The 22791-nt window shown below is 52.8% G+C and overlaps 1 protein-coding gene across 3 annotated transcripts in view; it reads right to left on the bottom strand.

The window, feature by feature from the left end:
* The window catches only part of AGAP3 (ArfGAP with GTPase domain, ankyrin repeat and PH domain 3), a 243096-nt gene that overhangs the window by 16226 nt on the left and 204079 nt on the right, over positions 1-22791 (bottom strand). For 2 of the 3 annotated variants that reach the window (XM_038388865.2, XM_043509841.1), the window contains exons 12-13: positions 15252-15416; positions 1983-2144 (exon numbers count right to left, since the gene is read on the bottom strand). In XM_038388865.2, the coding sequence (XP_038244793.1) occupies positions 1983-2144; positions 15252-15416 (327 nt within the window). The remainder of the gene's footprint in view (positions 1-1982; positions 2145-15251; positions 15417-22791) is intronic. The other variant, XM_043509842.1, reaches the window with a different exon arrangement.

Here is a 22791-nt window from a genome sequence, read left to right as displayed (position 1 = left end):
TGTCCTGTCTCGCCCAGCATGTCCCTCCCTGGCCAGCGCAACCCCCTATGCTCCTGCTCCCACAGCCTTACCCTGCCCTCAGGGTCCCAGCCCCTGCACTGCAGCAGCAGGCAGCTGCTCCCCCCCTCCAGGCGCCTGCAGCCTGGGCACCAGCAGGATGAGGACTGAGCGCACAGGACAGGGCCGGCGCCTGGCACCACAGTGGCCTCTGGCAGCCGGGAGGGGCAGTGACAAATGAAGTTTGGTACCTGACATTTCACTGGCAAGTGAACTTTAATGTTGATAAATGCAGAGAAATGCACATTGGAGGGGAACATCGTAACTACGCGTACACCTGACGAGTTCTGAATTAACTCTCAACCCAGGAATGGGACCTGGCCTCATTGTAGACAGCTCAGTGGAGTGGAGGCCTCTGCTGTGATCAGACAAGTTACCAAGAAGTTCGGATGCATAACAAGAGGGGTTAGGGTTAGATTAGATGGATAGATTGACATAAATCAATGGTGCAGCAGCATCCGGATCCCGTGTGCCACACCAGCACTCACCCCATCTCAGAAAGGGTTTGCAGAACTATCGGGGGCTCAGAGAGGGAGAGGAGATAGAGTTTTTCCAGGCCCTCAATCAACTATGAAGAGAGATTGAAATAACTGGGATTGTTACGGTACAGAGGAGATGAGAAAGAGGGGACATGATAAAGGTCTATAAAATAAAAACTGGTCTAGACAAGGGAGATCGGGAACTTCTCTTCGCCCTGTCTCCTAGCACAGGAACAAGGGGACACTCCATGAAATTACGTGAGAAGTTCAAAACTGGGGAAATACTTTTCCACACAATGCTCCTTAGACTGTGGAACTCCCTGTCCCAGGAAGCTGTTGAGGCCAAGAATCTAGCCAGATTCAAAGAGGTGCTGGATGTTTATATGGATATCCAGAATTTCCAGAGTTGTCATAACTAACGCTAACAATTTTGAAAGGGATATTACAGCTCATGCTTCAAGGCTCAGCGATTCCTGTAACTACGAGAGATCAGGCTGAGAGCTCGCCTGGGGGAAAACTTATCTCCATTTACTACTGTGGGATACTTATACCTTCCTCTGCAGCACCTGATGCTGCCTGCCACCAGGCTCCGGGCTAGCTGGACCTCGGGTCTGATCTAATCTGGCCTCCCTACATTCCTCAGCCCTGCTCAGGCCTGGTTGCTACAGGTGGAGACGGCAGAGAACTTAGCAGTCGGGGCAGATGTTCACCACGACAGCAAAAGGCTCCTTTCTGGCCCCTTGGGCCAGAATTTGCCCTGGCAAATGTCAAGGCCGACTCCAAAGCCTGGAGATGCTGGAGTTTCTCAACGCAATGGATGTCAGAGCTTTTTAACTCATATGTTCCTGAACCTTTCTCAGAAAGCTTGGCCTGAGGCAGCCAGACACAGTCCCAGAGTTAAGGCCAGAAGGCTCTACCAGACCATCTCCTGTACATTGCAGGCCACCAAGCATGACCCAGCACCCGCCCACCACGCCAGCAACAACAACAGGTCAAAGAACGGCACCCCCCAAGAGACTAACCTCCTGCATGCCACCGCCGAGCATGGGAGAGACCAGGGCACCAGCAATGGCAGGGTAAGGAGGGAGTTCACACTCAGGATGGGAAATTCCAATCGCTACAGTTGGGCACATTTATAAGCAAATGAAAATAGGATCTTACGCTGGCAGGTGTCTGGCAGCCTCTCCTATGGGCCCTCCCAAGTCCACCGCTGGTGTCAGAAACAAACAAATACATACCCAGAGCAGCAGCTGGCACGGGAGCATGGTCCCTGCTCCCTGCTGCAGGGGAGAAAGTGAGAGCAGACAAGCTGGGCTGGAAGTTAATTTCCATCAAAGGGTGGAGAGCTCAGGATTTGTGCCACCAATGTACCATAGGGGACTGGGGCTCCCCCAGGTACAACTGGCTGGTTGTGGCTGCCCTGGCAGGATGACAGACACTTCCTACCTTCTGCTGCTGTGCTGGGGCCATCAGGGCGGGCTGTCCCTGTGCTCTTTTTCCTGCGGTGTTTCTTCCTGTTTGCATGAGGGGATGGAGGTGGCTCCAGCTTCGGGCTCGCAGCGTTGGACATATTTGGGCTGGAACTGAGAGCATCTGCGGTGCCGTTAGCTATGGAGAGAGAGAGAAACGGCGACATTTAGAGACCCCAGCACCACCATGCTCAGATCCGCCTGACTCCCTCCCACAGAGACAGCCAAAGACACTCCACCCTGTCCCACAGAGAAGCCCCAAACATCCCCACCTGCTCCTATCCCACAGAGATGCCCTGAACATCCCTGCCCATTCCTGTCCCTGAGACAGCCTTGGTCACCCCGCATTGCCACACAGAGATGCCTAGAATATCTCTGCCTGCTCCTGTCCCACAGAGATGCCCCAGTCGCCCCACTCTGCCCCACAGAGACAGCCGCAGACAACTCACCCTGTCCCACAGAGACATCCCAAACATCCCCGCCCGCTCTTGTCTCACAGAGATGCCCCAGACACCCCACCCTGTCCCACAGAGACACCTCAAATATCTGCTCCCATCTGCTCCCATCCACCAGGGACAGCCCCAGATACCCTACTCTGCCCCTGAGAGATGCCTGGACCATCCCTGCCTGACTCCCTTCCATGGAGACAGCCCGACACCCCACCCTGCCCCACAGAGATGCCCCGAACTCCCACGTCTGCCCTCACCCATCAGAGATGTCCCAGCTCCCAGCTGCCTCCCACTCCCCAGGCAGGCCGTGGGATGCCCCACCCTGCTCCACAAGTCGGGCCCTGTCCCCGGAGGGAGGCGTGGTGGCTGTGGGAGCGCACACCTGCTGGGAGTCCCCACCTAGGCCCTACTCAGGTGCTCTGCTGCGGCTGGCAGCCATCACGAGGCCCAGCACAGGACTCCTCCTCCAGAGGAGATGACTGGGCTGCCCCTCGCAGGAGCCAGAGCAGGATAGGCTTCAGAGGCTGCCGACTCGGAGCTGAAGAAGCCGTATCCCCGGTAGCAACGCACCAAATTTATCCTCAATCATACTGTTCCTTACAATTAATAGCAGAATTAGAAACAATCAGGGAGCTGCCTAATTACTGTCAATTAGAGCGCGCTAATCAAGCTCCGCTCACACACACACACGCTGCCGCTGCACTCACCATTAAATGTCAAATTTCATTAGAGACCAGCAACAAAATCAAAAGCCTGACATTCAATTTCAGCAGCGCACACAGCACAGGCATCCAATCAGCATAAAAATGCAGACTCCGGGGAAGGCAGCGAGGTGCGGGCGCCTCGCTCTGCTGTTAACCCTCTCGAAATACGCTCCTGCCTCCCCTGAGGCCAAAGGCTGGGCCTCTGCTCAGAGCCCTGGCCCAATGCCCCCCGATATCCTCCCTCTCTGCTGGCTCTGACCCCCACCTTGACCTGAATATGGACCCTGGACTTCAGAAAAGCAGACTTGACTCCCTCAGGGCAGGATCCCCTGGGAGAACAACATGAGGGGGAAAGGAGTCCAGGAGAGCTGGCTGTATTGTAAAGAATCCTTATTGAGGTTACAGGGACAAACCATCCCAATGTGTAGAAAGAATAGTAAATATGGCAGGCGACCAGCTTGGCTTAACAGTGAAATCCTTGCTGATCTTAAACACAAAAAAGAAGCTTACAAGAAGTGGAAGACTGGACAAATGAGCAGGGAAGAGTATAAAAATATTGCTCAGGCATGCAGGAGTGAAATCAGAAAGGCCACATCACACCTGGAGTTGCAGCTAGCAAGAGATGTTAAGAGTAACAAGAAGGTATGTTAGCAACAAGAAGAAAGTCAAGGAAATGGGGGCCCCTTACTGAATGTGGGAGGCAACCTAGTGATGGAGGATGTAAAAAAAGCTAATGTACTCTATGCTTTTTTTCCTCTGTCTTCACGAACAAGGTCAGCTCCCAGACTACTGCACTGGGCAGCACAGCATGGGGAGGAGGTGACCAGCCCTCTGTGGAGAAAGAAGTGGTTTGGGACTATTTAGAAAAGCTGGACGAGCACAAGTCCATGGGGCTGGATGTGCTGCATCCGAGAGTGCTAAAGGAGTTGGCGGATGTGATTGCAGAGCCATTGGCCATTATCTTTGAAAACTCATGGCGATCGGGGGAGGTTCCGGATGACTGGAAAAAGGCTAATGTAGTGCCCATCTTTAAAAAAGGGAAGGAGAAGGATCCAGGGAACTACAGGCCAGTCAGCCTCATCACCTCAGTCCCTGGAAAAATCATGGAGCAGGTCATCAAGGAATCAATTCTAAAGCACTTAGAGGAGAGGAAAGTGATCAGGAACAGTCAGAATGGATTCACCAAGGGCAAGTCATGCCTGAGTAATCTAATTGCCTTCTATGAGGAGATAACTGGCTCTGTGGATGAGGGGAAAGCAGTGGACATGTTGTTCCTTGACTTTGCAAAGCTTTTGACACCGTCTCCCAAAGTATTCTTGCCAGCAAGTTAAAGAAGTATGGGCTGGATGAATGGACTAGAAGGTGGATAGAAAGCTGGCTAGATGGTTGGGCTCAATGGGTAGTGATCAATGGCTCCATGTCTAGTTGGCAGCCGGTATCAAGTGGAGTGCCCCAAGGGTCGGTCCTCGGGCCAGTTTTGTTCAATATCTTCATAGATGATCTGGAGGATGGTGTGGATTGCACCCTCAGCAAATGTGGAGGTGACACTAAACTGGGAGGAGAGGTAGATATGCTGGAGGGTAGGGATAGGATACAGAGGGCCCTAGAGAAATTAGAGGATTGGGCCAAAAGAAATCTGATGAGGTTCAACAAGGACAAGTGCAGAGTCCTGCACTTAGGACGGAAGAATCTCATGCACCGCTACAGACTAAGGACCGAATGGCTCGGCAGCAGTTCTGCAGAAAAGGACCTGGGGTTACAGTGGACGAGAAGCTGGATATGAGTCAACAATGTGCCCTTGTTGCCAAGAAGGCCAATGGCATTTTGGGATGTATAAGTAGGGGCATTGCCAGCAGATCGAGGGACGTGATCGTTCCCCTCTATTCGACATTGGTGAGGCCTCATCTGGAGTACTGTGTCCAGTTTTGGGCCCCACACTACAAGAAGGATGTGGAAAAATTGGAAAATGTCCAGCGGAGGGCAACAAAAATGATGAGGGGACTGGAACACATGACTTCTGAGGAGAGGCTGAGGGAACTGAGATTGTTTAGTCGGCAGAAGAGAAAAGAGTGAGGGGGGATTTCATAGATACTAACGTCAGAAGGGACCATTCTGATCATCTAGTACGACCTCCTACACAACGCAGGCCACAGAATCTCACCCACCCACTCCTACGAAAAACCTCACCTATGTCTGAGCTATTGAAGTCCTCAAATCGTGGTTTAAAGACTTGAAGGAGCAGAGAATCCTCCCTCAAGTGACCCGTGCCCCATGCTACAGAGGAAGGCGAAAAACCTCCAGGGCCTCTTCCAATCTGCCCTGGGGGAAAATTCCTTCCCAACCCCAAATATAGATTCATAGATTCATAGATACTAAGGTCAGAAGGGACCATTCTGATCATCTAGTCCGACCTCCTGCACAGCGCAGGCCACAGAATCTCACCCACCCACTCCTATGAAAAACCTCACCCATGTCTGAGCTATTGAAGTCCTTAAATCATGGTTCAAAGACTTCAAGGAGCAGAGAAGCCTCCCTCAAGTCAACCATGCCCCATGCTACAGAGGAAGGCAAAAAACCTCCAGGGCCTCTCCAATCTGCCCTGGAGGAAAATTCCTTCCCAACCCCAAATATGGCGATCAGCTGAACCCTGAGCATATGGGCAAGATTCACCAGCCAGATACCCAGGAAAGAATTTTCTATAGTAACTCAGATCCCATCCATCTAATATCCCATCTCAGGGGATTTGGCCTATTTACCCTGAATATTTAAGATCAATTACTTACCAAAATCCCATTATCCATCATACCATCTCCTCCATAAACTTAGCAAGTAGAATCTTAAAACCAGATAGATCTTTTGCCCCACTGCTTCCCTTGGAAGGCTATTCCAAAACTTCACTCCTCTGATGGTTAAAAACCTTCGTCTGATTTCAAGTCTAAACTTCCTGGTGCCAGTTTATACCCATTTGTTCTTGTGTCCACATTGGTGCTGAGCTGAAATAATTCCTCTCCCTCTCCTATATTTATCCCTCTGATATATTTATAGAGAGCAATCATATCTCCCCTCAACCTTCTTTAGTTAGGCTAAACAAGCCAAGCTCCTTAAGTCTCCTTTCATAAGACAAGTTTTCCATTCCTCGGATCATCCTAGTAGCCCTTCTCTGTACCTGCTCCAGTTTGAATTCAACCTTTTTAAACATGGGAGACCAGAACTGCACACAGTATTCTAGGTGAGGTCTCACCAGTGCCGCGTATAATGGTACTAAAACCTCCTTATCCCTACTGGAAATGCCTCTCCTGATGCATCCCAAAACCGCATTAGCTTTTTTCACAGCCATATCACATTGGCAGCTCATAGTCATCCTATGATCAACCAATACTCCAAGGTCCTTCTCCTCTTCCGTTACTTCTAATTGATGCGTCCCCAACTTATAACTAAAATTCTTGTTATTAATCCCTAAATGCATAACCTTACACTTCTCACTATTCAATTTCATCCTATTACTATTACTCCAGTTTACAAGGTCATCCAGATCCTCCTGTATAATGTCCCGATCCTTCTCTGAATTGGCAATACCTCCCAGCTTTGTATCATCTGCAAACTTTATTAGCACACTCCCACTTTTTGTGCCAAGGTCAGTAATAAAAAGATTAAATAAAATTGGTCCCAAAACCGATCCCTGAGGAACTCCACTGGTAACCTCTCTCCAACCTGACAGTTCTCCTTTCAGTAGGACCCGTTGCAGTCTCCCCTTTAACCAATTCCTTATCCACCTTTTGATGTTCATATTGATCCCCATCTTCTCCAATTTAACTAATATTTCCCCATGTGGCACGGTATCAAATGCCTTACTGAAATCTAGGTAAATTAGATCGACTGCATTTCCTTTATCTAAAAAATCTGTTACTTTTTCAAAAAAGGAGATTAGGTTGGTTTGGCACGATCTACCTTTTGTAAAACCATGTTGTATTTTGTCCCATTTACCATTGACTTCAATATCCTTAACTAATTTCTCCTTCAAAATTTTTTCTAGGACCTTGCATACTACAGATGTCAAACTAACTGGCCTGTAGTTACCCGGATCACTTTTTTTTCCTTTCTTAAAAATAGGAACTATATTAGCAATTCTCCAATCATTCGGTACTATTCCTGAGTTTACAGATTCATTAAAAATTCTTTAAAAATAAATTAAAAATATGGCGATCAGCTAAACCCTGAGCATATGGGCAAGATTCACCAGCCAGATACTACAGAAAATTCTTTTCTGGATAACTCAGATCCCATCCATCTAATATTCCATCTCAGGGGATTAGGCCTATTTACCCTAAATATTTAAAGATCAATTAATTACCAAAATCACATTATCCCATCATACCATCTGATATGATAGCTGCTTTCAACTACCTGAAAGGGGGTTCCAAAGAGGATGGATCTAGACTGTTCTCAGTGGTAGCAGATGACAGAACAAGGAGTAATAGTCTCGAGTTGCAGTGCGGGAGGTTTAGATTGGATATTAGGAAAAGTTTTTTCACTAGGAGGGTGGTGAAGCACTGGAATACGTTACCTAGGGAGGTGGTGGAATCTCCTTCCTTATAAGTTTTTAAGGTCAGGCTTGACAAAGCCCTGGCTGGGACGATTTAGTTGGGGACTGGTCTTGCTTTGACCCTCCTGAGGTCCCTTCCAACCCTGATATTCTACGATTCTATGACCTCTGGTGCAGCAGGAGCAGGGAGACACTGGAATAAGAGGCAGCATGGGCAAATGGGCAGGGCACTGGGCTGGAACTCAGGGGATTCCAGTTCCACTCCCAACCCTGCTACTGACCCCCACGGGGTCCTTGGCCAAGTCACTTCCCTTCTCTGGGCCTTTCCCCCCATCTGTTAGTTTGTGAGCTCGGCCCAGCACAGCCCATCTCTCGCTGTGTGCCCAGTGCTCTGCGGGACGGCCCCGAGCCAAACAGAGCAGCACTAGCGGGATGGAGAAGGCTGGGACAGCCTCATGAGGTAGCGCCCAGGGCCCTTTAACACTAGCTAGGATACAGCCCTGCAGAACACTCCTGGTCTGCCCCGGCCAAGGGACTGAGAGGGCCCCAGGCTCTGTCTGCACTGCAGAGCCTATGCCAGCAGGACCCCTAGTCTGGACACAGCGTACACCCACAGAAGCGTTTCCATCAGCACAGCAGTAACACCACTTCCCTGAACAAAGTCAGCAACACTGACAGACGCCCTCGTCCGTCGGGATAGCTGCCAGTCAGGGGTCTGGCTTTCACATTCCCTGCCCAGCGGAGCTATGCCAACCTAACTTTTACGGGTTGCTCAAACCCCGGTATAAAAGCGTCTCTCTCTCTAGTGTCTTACACTCACCCCCAGTGGAGACGCACAGTAGCTGGGGGTTTCTGCCACCAATTATCCACAGGGAAAGAGTTCACAGAGTTGACAATTAAGGCAGCTGAGTCTAATATACAGAATCAATTCCCCATACCAACCACTCACGCCAGGGCAGGGATGCCATTTCTTGGCACTGGAAATGGCTTCTTCCCAGGCACATGGAAGAGCTGCTGTACTTGGTGCAGGCCCGAGACACACACAAGCTGGTTCAAGAGTCACTGGGCCTGGTCTACCCAGAATGCTGCACCAGTGTAACTAATGGTGCTATTTTAACCGAGTTAGCTAACGCAGCACTGCTGTGTGCAGGGGGGACGGGACCTGTTAGGGCAGCCTGCCCTGGTATCGAAGTGGAGACAAACAGCTCAGTCACTTCCCTCCCTGCAGGACTCTGGCAGGTAGCTCCGCTCCTGGTGACCTGCTGCTCAGTGTGTTCCAGTATCGACCCTCTTGTCCCGTGGTCTCGGACAGCGCCTCCCCATAGCTAGCAGGTCCAGGGTAGGCATCTCCCAACATCCGCCATGGTGGAGGTAGATGCAAAGGAGTCATTTAGCTGCTTTGCAATGTCCTTAGCCTCCATAACTCTGTGCTCCCTGCAGTGACCGTGCTGGTTCTCTTGCAGGCACCTTCCTTCTGATTCTCCCAGAGACCAAGAGCCCCGGACATCCCTTTGCAGTGGAATTCCTGCGGCGCATGCAGGGAAGGGGACAGGACTGTGCGCCAGCTCCGCTCCTCAGCTCACCTGGAACCCTGGGGTTGGACTGTGGATTTGATCTCTGACAGGACCCTTCCCCATAGCTCCCCTTCCCCCCCCACCCCTTTGCACAGCTGTGCCCAGTTGGGAGGCTGGTGCACAGATGGTGGGATGCAGGAAATGGAAGGCTGCTCTCCCGTCGTAACAGTGACAATACCCCACGGCTCTCTGGCTCTGGGCAAGGGTCAGAGACTCTAGTGCCGGCCGAGAAAATTACCAGGAAAGTGGAACTGACTTGGTAGGCCGAGGAGCGTGCCCCCTCCCCAGTCCACCTTGCCTGTTCTGGTCTCTTCTTTGGCTGGGTTACAGAGCAGGAGTGAGGTTCTGTCTGTCCCACCAGAACCCACTGGATGGCCCGTGCACCCCGGTGTGAGCGGTGGGGAGCTCCCTGCCGAGCAGACATGCACTCAGCAGCTCCTTCAGACACACAATTAGCTCTGGAGCCGAGATCTCCACCCCCTCCGTGTCGCCGTAAATTGGCAGCGACTCGTTCCCTATTTGTATCAATCTCAGGGTTACTTTGCATGAAATGAGTGGATTGCTCGGGGTGGCGGCAGGCAGAGGCGGCTCCGCCATGTGGAACGTGAGCAGAGAGGCCGCCACGCCCCTCTGGGAGCTCCTGGACCAGCGTGGGACACGATGCGACGCGACCTGGCCCCGGCCCTGAGCAGCAGCATGCACCAAGCACAGTCCCTGCCAGCCTCTGCAAGTGGGCTGAAAACCCGGGCACGAGCCAACGGCCAGCAAGCCTGAGGACAGGCAGGCAAATAGCAGTTCTAGCCTGTGCCGGGGCCCATGAGCCCACCTGAGACCTGGCTTCACAGGGGCACATACATCATCACAAAGGCACCTGGCTGGGGGATGGGATAGATTCCACCTCAGCCCACCACCCACCTCTGCATGTGTGTGAATTCCAGCACTGCCTGATCACCAGCCCACTAAAGAGAGCACGTGTGTGCAAGGACATGCAAAGAGATGTTACAAAGGTGAGCGGCTCATGCACACACGCGGTAAGAGCCCTGCAGTGTTGGGATGGGTGGCTCCCCCATGTCTTGGGAGACCCTGAGGGGTTGGGGTGGGCAGCACACTCATGTCTGGGGGGACCCTATTGTATCGGGGTGGGTGGTTCCCCCATGGTCAGGGGGACCCAGAGGTAACAGGGTGGGCGGTTCCCCCATGCCTGGGGAGTCACCTGCAGTATTGGGGTGGGCGGCTCCCTCATTTCTTGGGAAACCCTGAGGGATCAGGGTGGTGCCTCCCCCATGCCCAGGGAGACAACTGTGGTATCAGGGTGGGTGGTTCCCCCAAGGTCAGGGGGACCCTGAGGTATCAGGTTGGGTGGCTCCTCCATGCCTGGGGGGATCCTGCAGGCAAATGTCCAGGGGGACCCTCTGGCAAATGAAGTGTAAAAATATAATTAGTCAGGCCAAAAGAGAATTTGAAGAAAAGTTAGCCAAAGACTCAAAAAGTAGAAGCAACAATTTTTTTTAAGTACATCAGAAGCAGGAAGCCTGCTAAACAACCAGTGGGGCCACTGGACAATTGAGATGCTAAAGGAGCACTCAAGGACGATAACACCATTGCAGAGAAACTAAATGAATTCTTTGCATCGGTCTTCACAGCTAAAGATGTGAGGGAGATTCCCAAACCTGAGCCATTCTTTTTAGGTGACAGATCTGAGGGACTGTCCCAGATTGAGGTATCTTTAGAGGAGGTTTTGGAACAAATTGATACACTAAACAGTAATAAGTCAGGAGGACCAGATGGTATTCACCCAGGGGTTCTGACGGAACTCAAATGTGAAATTGCAGGACTACTAACTGTAGTCAGTAACCTGTCATTTAAATCAGGCTCTGTACCAAGTGACTAGAAGATAGCTAACGTGACACCAATTTTTAAAAAGGGCTCCAGAGGTAATCCCGGCAATTACAGGCTGGTAAGCCTGACTTCAGTTCTGGGCAAACTGGTTGAAACTATAGTAAAGAACAAAATTGTCAGACACGTAGATGAACGTAGTTTGTTGAGGAACAGTCAACATGGTTTTTGTAAAGGAAAATCATGCCTCACCAATCTACTAGAATTCTTTGAGGAAGTCAACAAGCATGTGGACAAGGGGGATCCAGTGGATATAGTGTACTTAGATTTTCAGAAAGCCTTTGACAAGGTCCCTCACCAAAGACTCTTAAGCAAAGTAAGCAGTCATGGGATAAGAGGGAAGGTTCTCTCATGGATCGGTAACTGGTTAAAAGGTAGGTTTCAGAGTAGCAGCCGTGTTAGTCTGTATTCGCAAAAAGAAAAGGAGTACTTGTGGCACCTTAGAGACTAACAAATTTATTAGAGCATAAGCTTTCGTGAGCTACAGCTCACTTCATCCGATGAATGCATCCGATGAAGTGAGCTGTAGCTCACGAAAGCTTATGCTCTAATAAATTTGTTAGTCTCTAAGGTGCCACAAGTACTCCTTTTCTTTTTGATTAAAAGGTAGGAAACAAAGGCTAGGAATAAATGGTCAGTTTTCAGACTGGAGAGAGGTAAATAGTGGTGTTCCCCAGGGGTCTGTACTGGGACCAGTCCTATTCAACATATTCATAAATGATCTGGAAAATGGGGTGAACAGTGAGGTGGCAAATTTTTCAGAAGATACAAAACTACTCAAGATAGTTAAGTCCCAGGCAGACTGCGAAGAGTTACAAAGGGATCTCACAAAACTGGGTGACTGGGCAACAAAATGGCAGATGAAATTCAATGTTGATAAATGCAAAGTAATGCATATTGGAAAACATAATCCATCAGTCTAAAATGATGGGGTCTAAATTAGCTGTTACCCCTCAAGAAAGAGATCTTGGAGTCATTGTGGATAGTTCTCTGAAAACATCCACTCAATGTGCAGCGGCAGTCAAAAAAGCGAACAATGTTGGGAATCGTTAGGAAGGGGATACATAATAAGACAGAAAATATTATATTGCCGCTAAAAAAGAACTAGATAAGTTCATGGAGGACAGGTCCATCAATGGCTATTAGCCAGGACGGGCAGGGAGGGTGTCCCTGGCCTCTGTTTGCCAGAAGCTGGGAATGAGTGACAGGGGATGGATCAGTTGGTGATTACCTGTTCTGTTCATTCGCTCTGGGCACTGGAAGACAGAATACTGGGCTAGATGGACCTTTGGTCTGACTCAGATGGCCCATTCTTATGTTCTTACCGGGGCAAGCACGGGGAGACCCCGGCAGTATTAGGATGGGCAGCTTCCCCATATTGGGGAGACACCTGTTGTATCGAGGGGTCAGGTCCCCTATATCCAGGGGGACCCTGTGGTATTGGGGGGAGCAGCTCCCTGTGCCCAGGGAGTTACCTGAAGTATCGGGGTGGGCTGCTCCCTCATGTTCGGGGAGACACCTGTGGTACTGGGGTGAGTGGCTCCCTCATGTCCGGGGGGGACCCTGCGGTATCAGGATGAGCAGATCCCCCATGTACAGGGGGACCCTACAGTTTGGGGTCGGTGGCGCCCCCATGTATGGGGGGACACCTACGGTATCAGGGAGGGTGGCGCCCCCATGTCCGGGGGGGACCCTGCATTATTGGGGTGGGCGGCTCCCCCATGTGCAGGGGGACCCTGCAGTATCAGGGCAAGCATCGGGAGACACCTGCAGTACCGAGGGGCCAGCTCCCCCATGTTCAGGGAACCCTGTGGTGTCAGGGTGGGCAGCTCCCCCATGTACAAGGGGGACCATGCGGTACTGGGGTGGACGGCTCCCCCATGTCTTGGGGGACCCTGTGGTATCGGGATGGGCGACTCCCCCGTGCCTGGAGAGACCCTGCAGTATTGGGAGACAGCTCCCCCGCATTCAGGGAGAACCTACGGTAATAGGGTGGGTGGCTCCCCATGTCCAGGGAAACCCTGAAGTATTGGGGCAAGCATGAGGAGACACCTGCAGTATCGAGGGGTTGGCTCCCCCATGTCCAGGGAACCATGTGGTGTCAGGGTGGGCAGCTCCCCCATGTACAAGGGGGACCCTGTGGTATTGGGGTGGGCAGCTCCCCCAGGTATAGGGGGCACCCTGAAGTATCGGGGTGGGCAGCTACCCCATGTTGGGGAGACACCTACAGTATCAAGGGCTCAGCTCCCCTATGCCCGCGGGAACCCTGTGATATTGGGGGGAGCAGCTCCCCCAGGTACAGGGGGGACCCTGCGGTATTGGGGTGGGCAGCTCCCTGTACCCAGGGAGACACCTGTAGTATCAGGGTGGGCTGCTCCCCCATGTCCGGGGGGACCCTGTAGTATTGGGGTGAGTGGTTTCCCCATGTACAGGGGGGACTCTGTGGTATTGAGGGGCAGCTCCCCCATGTCCGGGGGGACCCTGCGGTATTGGGGGGCAGCTTCCCTATGTCCAGGGTGACACCTGCGGTATTGGGGTGGGTAGCTCCCTCGCATCCGGGGGGACCCTGAGGTATTGGGGTGAGCAGCACCTCCATGTACAGAAGGGACCCTGCAGTATCAGGGGGCAGCTTCCCCATGCCCAGGGAGACACCTGTGGTATTGGAGTGAGCAGCATCTCCATGTACAGGAGGGACCCTGCGGTCTCAGGGGGCAATTCCCCCATGCCTCGGGAGACACCTGTGGTGTCAGGGTGAGCGGCTCCCCCATGTCCAGGAGGACCCTGCGGTATCGGGGGCTGCTCCCCCATGCCCAGGGAGACATCTGTGGTATTGAGGTGGGCAGCTCCCTCATGCCAGGGGAGACACCTGTGATGTCGGGGTGGGTGGCTCCCCCATGTGCAGGGGAACCTGCGGTATCGGGGGCAGCTCCCCCTTACAGGGCAGGGCACGGAGGGGCTCCACGGTGGAACGGGGCCCTGTGCGGCTGCGGTTTGGTGGCCAGCCTGGCTCTTGCTGGCTGGCTGCTCTGGAGGGAGAGGAGCGTGGGAGCCAGCCCTATCCTGCTCAGTGTCCGACGGGGGAGCGCGAGCACATTAATGCTCAGAGCTGCGCCCTTCCGCTCCCGTCGCCTGCACTGCCCCATCAGCAGTAACAGTCTGATTAATTCGCTTCCAGCAGGGAGCTGATGGGGCCAGTGATGGAGCCGCTGCATCGGGCGCGCTGAAATTGATAGTTTTTCACAGTTACAAATGAGGAGCCTCCTCAGCTGCAAATGGCGCCCGCACAGTCGGGCTCCGGTAATGATCATAAAGAGGCTCTCTTTAAACTGCGAAAGCCCCTGGGACTGAGCGGGGGGGCGGCTGCCGCGCTAATGAGAACGACAAGGGGGCGAACAGGCATGGAAATGGCTCCTCCACTCCTGATGTGCATTTAACTGCTTTTTTAGTGCGGCGGCAGCGCCAGGAACGAAGGAGTGATGGATGCAGCACAAAGGCATTTATTTTCCAATTCGGCAAAGTGGCTACGTTGGGAAATGTATGAATTATTTTAATTCACTCAACTGTCCTGAACCATCGGGGCGGGAGGTGGGGGGAGGGCAGTACACAGCCAGTATGTATGAGAAACAGGGCTTCCTCCGGCTCACTTCACTCTCCCCAAACCTGGGGGAGGCAGGGGCTTGGGGGGCAGTAAGGAGAGGGGGGCAGGGAGGAGAGACGACAAGGGGGAGAGACTAAACGCAGGGAGAATGGAGCGACCTTCACTCCACCACTGGCTTTGCGTGGGGTGGGCAGAGGGGGGAGGGGGCATCCGCGGCAGAGACAGCAAGTCCTGGGTGAGCGACGGCTCGGCTCAGCACAGCGGCAGTCTCCGTGCCCTTGTCTCCCCAGCGCAGACAGGTGACCGGGCCCAATGCAGCGCCCAGCTCCCCACAGGGTCTGCGCGGGGCTCCTGAGAGCGCTGGCAGGGCGCTCGGTGCCACGCTGCCGACAGGGCACAGCTCCTGCAAGTGGCCCGCACGCCCCTCCCGTCCGCAGCAGCTGAGCGACGTGGGGGACGGAGAGGGAGTGAAGGGTACTCACGGGGGTTGGGGCAGCTGCTGGGGATCACCACAGCTTCGCTCCACTGGTCTGCGCTGGAGACGGAGTAGGAGCGCTGGTGCATGCCGTCTGGCTTCGAGCAGAAGCCCACCAAGTTGATGGAGCGTTCGGAGTGCAGGGAGGTGCTGCTGGTCGAGTGGGGGGCTCCTGCAAGACAGGCACAAGCTCACACCAGGCTGCCCCCAACAGCACAAAAAAGCGGGTCAGACCCCCATTCGCCAGCTGGGCCCCACAACACGTTTGCCCCCCACAATATGTCCCAGCCGGGCCATGACACATCCTCACCCCAGCCAACACGTCCCAGCCGGGCCCCATGACACGTCCTTCTCCCGCAGCCAACACATCCCAGCTAGGCCCCACAACATGTTCTCCCCGCAGCCAACACATCCCTCCACCCAGCCAATGCGTCCCAGCAGGGCTCCCAGACACGTCCCGTTCCCCCGAACGCGTCCCAGCAGAGCTCCCAGACACATGTCCCGTCCCCTCCAGCGCGTCCCAGCCAGGCCCCACGACGCGTCCCCCTCCCCCGCAGCCAACGCGTCTCACGACACGTCCCCCCCCGCAGCCAATGCGTCCCAGCCGGGCCCCATGACACATCCCCCCCCCCAGCCAACGCGTCCCAGCCGGGCCCCATGACACATCCCCCCCCCAGCCAACACGTCCCAGCCGGGTCCCACGACACGTCCCCCCCAGCCAACCCGTCCCAGCCGGGCCCCACGACACGTCCCCCCCAGCCAACACGTCCCAGCCGGGCCCCACGACACGTCCCCCCCAGCCAACACGTCCCAGCCGGGCCCCACGACACGTCCCCCCCAGCCAACACGTCCCAGCCGGGCCCCACAAGACATCCCTCCCCCCCAGCCAACGCGTCCCAGTCAGGCCCTGGAGCCGGAGCCTGTCTTATCCCAGGTCGAGCTCTCGGAGGGGCTGAGAACAGCTGAGCCTTGCGGGTGGTCCTGGGTTCAGCAGTCACTGGGCTCCAAAAGACCAGAGCTCCTGGGAGACGAGGCATCTCCCAGTTGCTGCCTGTCATTTTCCCATTTTCAGAGGTGTCCCTTGAAAGCATCTCTCTGTCACCACTAGAATTTGGTCCAATAAAAGATATCCCCTACCCCACCTCATCTCTAATTTTCAGAAGGGTCAGTAAGTAGCAGCAGACAGTTCTTGGGCCAGGAAAGCCAGACGGGGTGGCACGAACACACCTCTGGGGCCCATAATTTAAGAAGAATGTTGATAAACTTCAGAGTGCTCAGAGAAGAGCCACGAGAATTATTAAAGCAGGAGTTCTCAAACTTCAGTGCACTGCGACCCCCTTCTGACAACAAAAATTACTACAGGACCCCAGGATGAGGGACCAAAGCCTGAGCCTACCCAAGCCCCGCTGCCTGGGAGTGGGGGGCCAAAGCCGAAGCCCAATGGCTTCAACACTAGTCAGGGAGACCTGTAACCTGAACCCCACAGCCCTGGGCCATGGGGCTTGGGCTTTAGCCCTGGGCTGTGGGCCTCGGGCTTTGGCTTTGTCCCTGGGCCCCAGCAAGACTAATCCCAGCTCTCGTGACCCCATTAAAATGGGGTCCCAAGCCACAGTTTGAGAACCGCTGGATTAAAGGACTGGAAAACCTGCCTCATAGTAAGAGACTCCAGGTGCTCACAGATTCATAGACTCTAGGGCCAGAAGGAAACATTGTGATCATCTAGTCTAAACTTCTCAAGAGCACAGGCCCTAGAACTGCCCTAAATTAAACTCAATCTAGTTTAACAAAGACAACAAATTCTGCATCTTGGCAGGGAGTCAGACTAGACCAGTGTTTCTCAGCCTTTCTGATACCAGGCACTGGCTTGCTGCCTTCCTACGTGTCAGGGAGAACTCAGGGACCGGCATTGGTCCATGGACCAGTCATTGAGAAACACTGGATTAGATGATTTTTGCGGTCCCTTCTAATCCTGTGATTCTCTGACTCCATGAAAGAGAAGGCTAGGGATGAGCTAATCACAGTCTATAAGTACCTACATGGGGAACAAATATTTGTTCAGTCTAGCAGACAAAGGTCTAACATGATCCAGTGGCTGGAAGCTGAAGCTAGACAAATTCAGAGTGGAAATAAGGGGCAAGTTTTAACTGTGAATCATTAACTACTGAACCATCTTCCCAAGGGCTGTGGTGGATTCTCCATCTCTGGCAATATTCACATCAAGCTGGGATGTGTTTCTACACGACGTCCTCTCGTCCAAACAGGAATTCACACAGGGAAGTCCTGCTGGTGTTGTGGAGCAGAGCAGACTACCTGATCAGAGTGGCTCCTTCTGGCTTTATAATCCAGGAGAGCACATGCTGAGTCTCTGGTCCTCGAGAGACATCCGCTGCCAGGAGAGTGTCAAGTGGTACCCCGCCTCCAGGACCGGGGGGCAGAGACTCGGTACGTCTACGCTGCAACAGAACACCCGCGGCTGTCCCGGGTCGGCTGACGGGCTTGCGGGGCTATGAAACCGCAGTTTAGGCATTCGGGCTCAGGGACCCTGCGAGGTGGGAGAGTCTCAGAACTTGGGCTCCAGCCCGAGCCCAAACATCTACACTGCCATTTTATAGTCCTGCCGTGCCAGCTGACATGGACCAGCGGTGGGTGTTTCACTGCAATGTAGACGTACCCTGAGAGGCTGCCCCCTGTTCTTATGCTTCTCTTCTCAATGAGCCCTGAGCCCCCCAAGACCTGGGAACCAAACCCTGACCTGGAAGCCCCATCTGCTCCCGAGGCCAAGGCTCAATACACACATCCTCTGCTTGAGCCCTACTAACTATTCTGTGTCCCTCACTCAAGGCCCTGTGCTCTGGCCAGAGTCCCACGCCATCTGCAATCCCACGGCCACAGGACTGGCTACAGAGCCCAAGCAGCCATTCTTCAAATCCCATTTCCAATCCTTCGTGGATCCAAAGGAAACCTTAGAAACATGGCCCAAGTGTCTGCAGACAGCCTGAAACTGCAGCTCGGAGGGGCCTGGCCTGCCCCAGCTCGACACGCAGGGATGCCGGGACAGCAGGAGATTTAGCAAATCCAGCGTCCGAGGATTGCAGCATGTTTACTTCATTCAAAAACCATAGCGTTTAGATGATGTGGCCGCAGAACTCCCTGTCTGCCACTCTGAGCGCACAGGTCAGGGAACTACCCACAAACCTTGCCTGCAACGGCTGCCTGCCCACTCCAGCTGCAGCTGTGGTGCCCCTAGGGCCAGTGCTCCCATCTGACCCACTCCATAGCCTCGTTGTGCCAGTGCTGCTGTTCCTGGAGCCCTGCCCCCTGCGATGCGCGCACAGCGAGTGATCGGCCTGGCTGCTGCGCACTCCCCCTCCCCTCCCCTTGTTCAGCGCCACAGAAACACGTGTAAAACCATGACACTGACTTTGCCTCTAATTAGCCCTTAATTTACAAGACACACTTGGAAGGGTAATTAGCTGGCACTCCGCTCCTGACGGCAGCATCCATCTCCACTCCTTCCTTGGGGGAGGGGGCCTGCTGGTGGTTGGAGCAGGGATGATTCTATCTCCCTGTAGGCTGGGGACATGCTCAGAGGGGAGCCTGCCGTCCCCACGGCACAGAGCAGTTCCTCACACACAGCTCCAAGACCCTCCTTTCCCCAGACAGAGACGGACCCCAGCAAGGTGCCTGAGAGGAACCTCCCCAGACACAGCCCCCACCAGTGGGCCTGGGGACTGGAGATTAGCTCCCCATCATGCAGTCCCCAGCAGCAGGTCTCCAGAGCCTGAGCTGAGAGCCCCTGCCACCCCAGTCCAGGTCAGCATGTCTGTGATTGCCAGCCCCCTACAAAGACAGGAAGCCAGAAATGCTCCCTCCCCACAACACAAAGCTTCAGGGGAAGAGATTTGCTGTAAATCGATCACCATTTATTTCCTTTCATTATTAATTGTCCTGTCTTTATTCCAGAGTCTGCACCCAGCCCACATTGCCAGTTAATCACCCATACCCTGTGGCCATATATCTAGTCCCCTCTTGATGGGTAGGCACCCAGTACACTTGAGACGGAGACTTTTGATCAGCAATGGGGGCAAGGTGTGGAAAATACACACCCACACCCACGCACGGACAATACAGCTCAAAGAACACAGTCCCTGTACACCGTAACTATTTCTTCTCCTCTGAGTGACACAGACATTCCATCGCTGGCGGTTCCCACACAACGACCCTTGCTCAAGAGGAATACTGGGAGTCTAGCTAAACAGCTAACGTAGAACAGTCCCGCCAGGCTCTTGGCCTCTTTAGATGCCTTGACTGTGGCAGTGTTGTGCAGATGGAAGACCAGCTGCCACTTTACAAATGTTCATGAGTAGGAGATTTCTGAGAGCCGCCACTAAAGTGGATGAACTCTTGTCGAATGTGCAGTGCCTCCCTAATGGGGATATTTACTGGCCAACTCACAGCAGAGCCTGCTACAAGATGCATCCGATGAAGTGAGCTGTAGCTCACGAAAGCTTATGCTCTAATAAATTTGTTAGTCTCTAAGGTGCCACAAGTACTCCTTTTCTTTTTGCGAATACAGACTAACACGGCTGCTACTCTGAAACCTGCTACAAGATGAGATCCCAACAGAAATTCCTTGGGGTGAAACATCTTCATCTTTAACCTTTCTCCCTCTACGCTGTACAAAGTTGTAGAGATTTCCTGAAGTGTTTAGGCCTGTCCAAATACAATGGAAGTGCTCCACATACATCCCAAAATGTAATTTTTCTCCATCTTTAGTTGAGTGAGGTTTGTGGAAAAGTACTGGCAGGCGTACGATTTGGTTCAAATGCAATTCAGAAGCCACATGAGGTACGAATTGGGGGTATGGGTTCAAGGGATTGGTCCTGCTTTGAGCAGGGGGTTGGACTAGATGACCTCCTGAGGTCCCTTCCAACCCTGATATTCTATGATTCTAAGGTTATCTTTACGGACGGTGGTTGTGCCATTACAGCCTGTAATTCTCCCACTCTTCTGCCCGAGGGTATTGCCACGAAAGGACATTTTGATGGAGAGGCAGAACAAAGAGCAGGTAGCAAAGGGTGAACCCACGAGACCTTGCAGAACTCCATTTCCATCCCAGAGAGCTACAGGTTTCCTTACTGGTTAGCACAGGGTGAGAAAAAATGGACGTCCCCCCCACCACTTCTCTGGGCTACGGAATCACAGAGACAGCCACCACATAGACTCCCAGGGAGCTGAAGTGACAGGTCTGGGCTCTCAGACTTCAGGAGGGAGTGTAGCATGACTGGGTCCCAGGGGCTAAGGGAGACAATTGATGTCGATAAGCCCATATTGAGAATCTCTCCCATTTTGCTAGCTAAGTGGATCTTGGGAGTCCTACCTCCCATGTCTGAGCAGTCTGCCCTTCTGAGGAACAAGCTCGCTCTGACACAGCCAGCTGGTCAGCATCATGCTGTCTGGGGGTGAGTTGTGGGATACGGACCCAGGATCTGTCCCTGCGTCTGAGTGAGGACGTTCAGCAGCAGTGGTAAGGTTATAGGTGGCTGATCTAAACACCACAGATCTGAAGACCAAAATTGCCTGGGCCAGGCCGGGGTTATCATAATTAATTCGGCTGCTTCCTGTTTGAGCTTCCTGAGTGTTTGTGCTGTGAGTGGAGTTGGGGGACAGGCACACTAAGTAGCCCCGAGGACCATGAGATTAGAATAGGTCGGAGGTGGATCCTGGGCTCTGTCACCTTCTTGGGCAGAATCAATGACATTTCCTGTTCCTCCTGCTGGTACAGGGGGAAACGCCACTTTAAGAAGATGGACTGAACCCCTTCTTCCTTTCCTGACCACTTGTGGTTGCTGAGGCTGCCTGCCAGGGAACTGCAGTCTCTGCAAGGTGAACAGGGGTAAGGGAGCTGTCGTGAAGTACACAACATTCCACAGTGGGAGCAAGGCCCTGCTTTATCTTACGGGTTTAGGTAAAACATGGCTGCCACACAGTCTGTCACCACCTGAACAGAGAGGCCTCTGAGCTCTGCCTGAAAGACTTTGCAAGCTTGGTGAAACGCTCCCAACTCAAGTAGGTTTATGGACAGAGACATTTCTTGAGGGACCACACAGCCTGAGTCTGCAGGTTGTCTCGAGGTGGTCCCCATCCCAAGGAAGATGTGTGTCTCTCATTGGTCCCCGACAGAGGGCGAGGAGAGCAGGAAACCCCTTTGCAAATTTTCACTGGGTCCACTTCAACGACTGTAGGACCTTTGGTTGAACATGCACCTGCATGTACATGTGATGTTTGACAGGTTAGTGCACTTTGTGAGCAGCGCAGGTGAGGGCTGATAGGCTGATGCACAAAGCTCCAGAAGGCCAAGATCTTATCAACGTCCTGGAATTGGCACATAAGTGGGCACAGAGATTGAAGAGCGTTTGAAATCTTTCTGTGGTGGAGTCTAGCATGGTCCCAATAGACTCTCTTGTCCAGGCTGGGGTCAATGCTGGTTTTTCTTTGTTTATTAACAGTCCCAAGTGTGAGAACAGAAGAAGAATTTGATAAATGCTGTTTTTTGTGCCTGTTGCCACAAGCTTCTGCAAACCAGCCAGTTGTCCAGATAAGGGAACACCTGGATTCCCATCCTTCTGCAGTAAGATGCTACTACAGCAAGGCACATTGTAAACACACCTCTATTGATAGTGCCCTCCTCAACCATAAACCTCAGCTATCTTCTGTGGGCCAGATAGATCACAATATGGAAATATGTATCTTGAAGAGCAGTGTACCAATCATTTGGATCTAGGGATGGGATGATAGTGGCTAGAGACGCCACCCTGAACTTGATCCTTCTGAAGTAAGAGCTCAACTGGTATAGATCCAGGATAGGCCAAAGTCCTCCCTCCTTTTTGCAGATGAGGAAGTACCTAAAATAAAACAACTTCCCCTTAAGAGAAGAAAGGGCCTCTTCTATTGTTCTGAGAGCTAGAAGTAATTGGACTTCTTGAGCTACGGCTCTCATGAGAGGGGTCCCTGGTGAGGGTGGTTGAGGACTGAAACATAATAGCATATCTCACCTCTACAATTCAGTCGATGGTGAGAGTGCTCCAGAAATGGCAGAAAGGGACAGATTTTCCCCAATGGAGGAGGTGGAATAGGTAGTTCCAGAACCGTTGGTGAACTGTTCCTATGAGAGCAGTCAAACCTGCTGCCTCCAAAATCCAGGAGGCAGGTGAGATGAACTGGCAGAAGGTGCAGAGGATTTACTCCTAAGAAACACCTGCTGCTTCTTGGTGGATTTGTTTGCTTGTATAAGCAACTTGCCTCTGGTCAGGCTGTGGCTTGTACTGTTTACATGTGGGAGCAGCCAGAGACCTGAAGGTTCCCTAGAATCTTTGAATGAGTGCAATGCCTTGTCTGTCTACTTGCTAAACAGATGATACTCCTCAGTGGTTATTTATACTTACTTGCATGTCCTGGAGCAATTGAGCCATAAAGACCTCTGCATTGTATGGACATTGTCCTAGATCTAGATGCTTTGTCTGCTGTATCAAGGGCCACCAGAAGCG

This window comes from Dermochelys coriacea, chromosome 2, assembly GCF_009764565.3.
Source record: "Dermochelys coriacea isolate rDerCor1 chromosome 2, rDerCor1.pri.v4, whole genome shotgun sequence".
In the NCBI taxonomy this organism is placed as follows: domain Eukaryota; kingdom Metazoa; phylum Chordata; order Testudines; family Dermochelyidae; genus Dermochelys; species Dermochelys coriacea.
The sequence above is the reverse complement of the archived record's forward strand: the minus strand, read 5'-3'. Positions and strand labels throughout refer to the sequence as shown.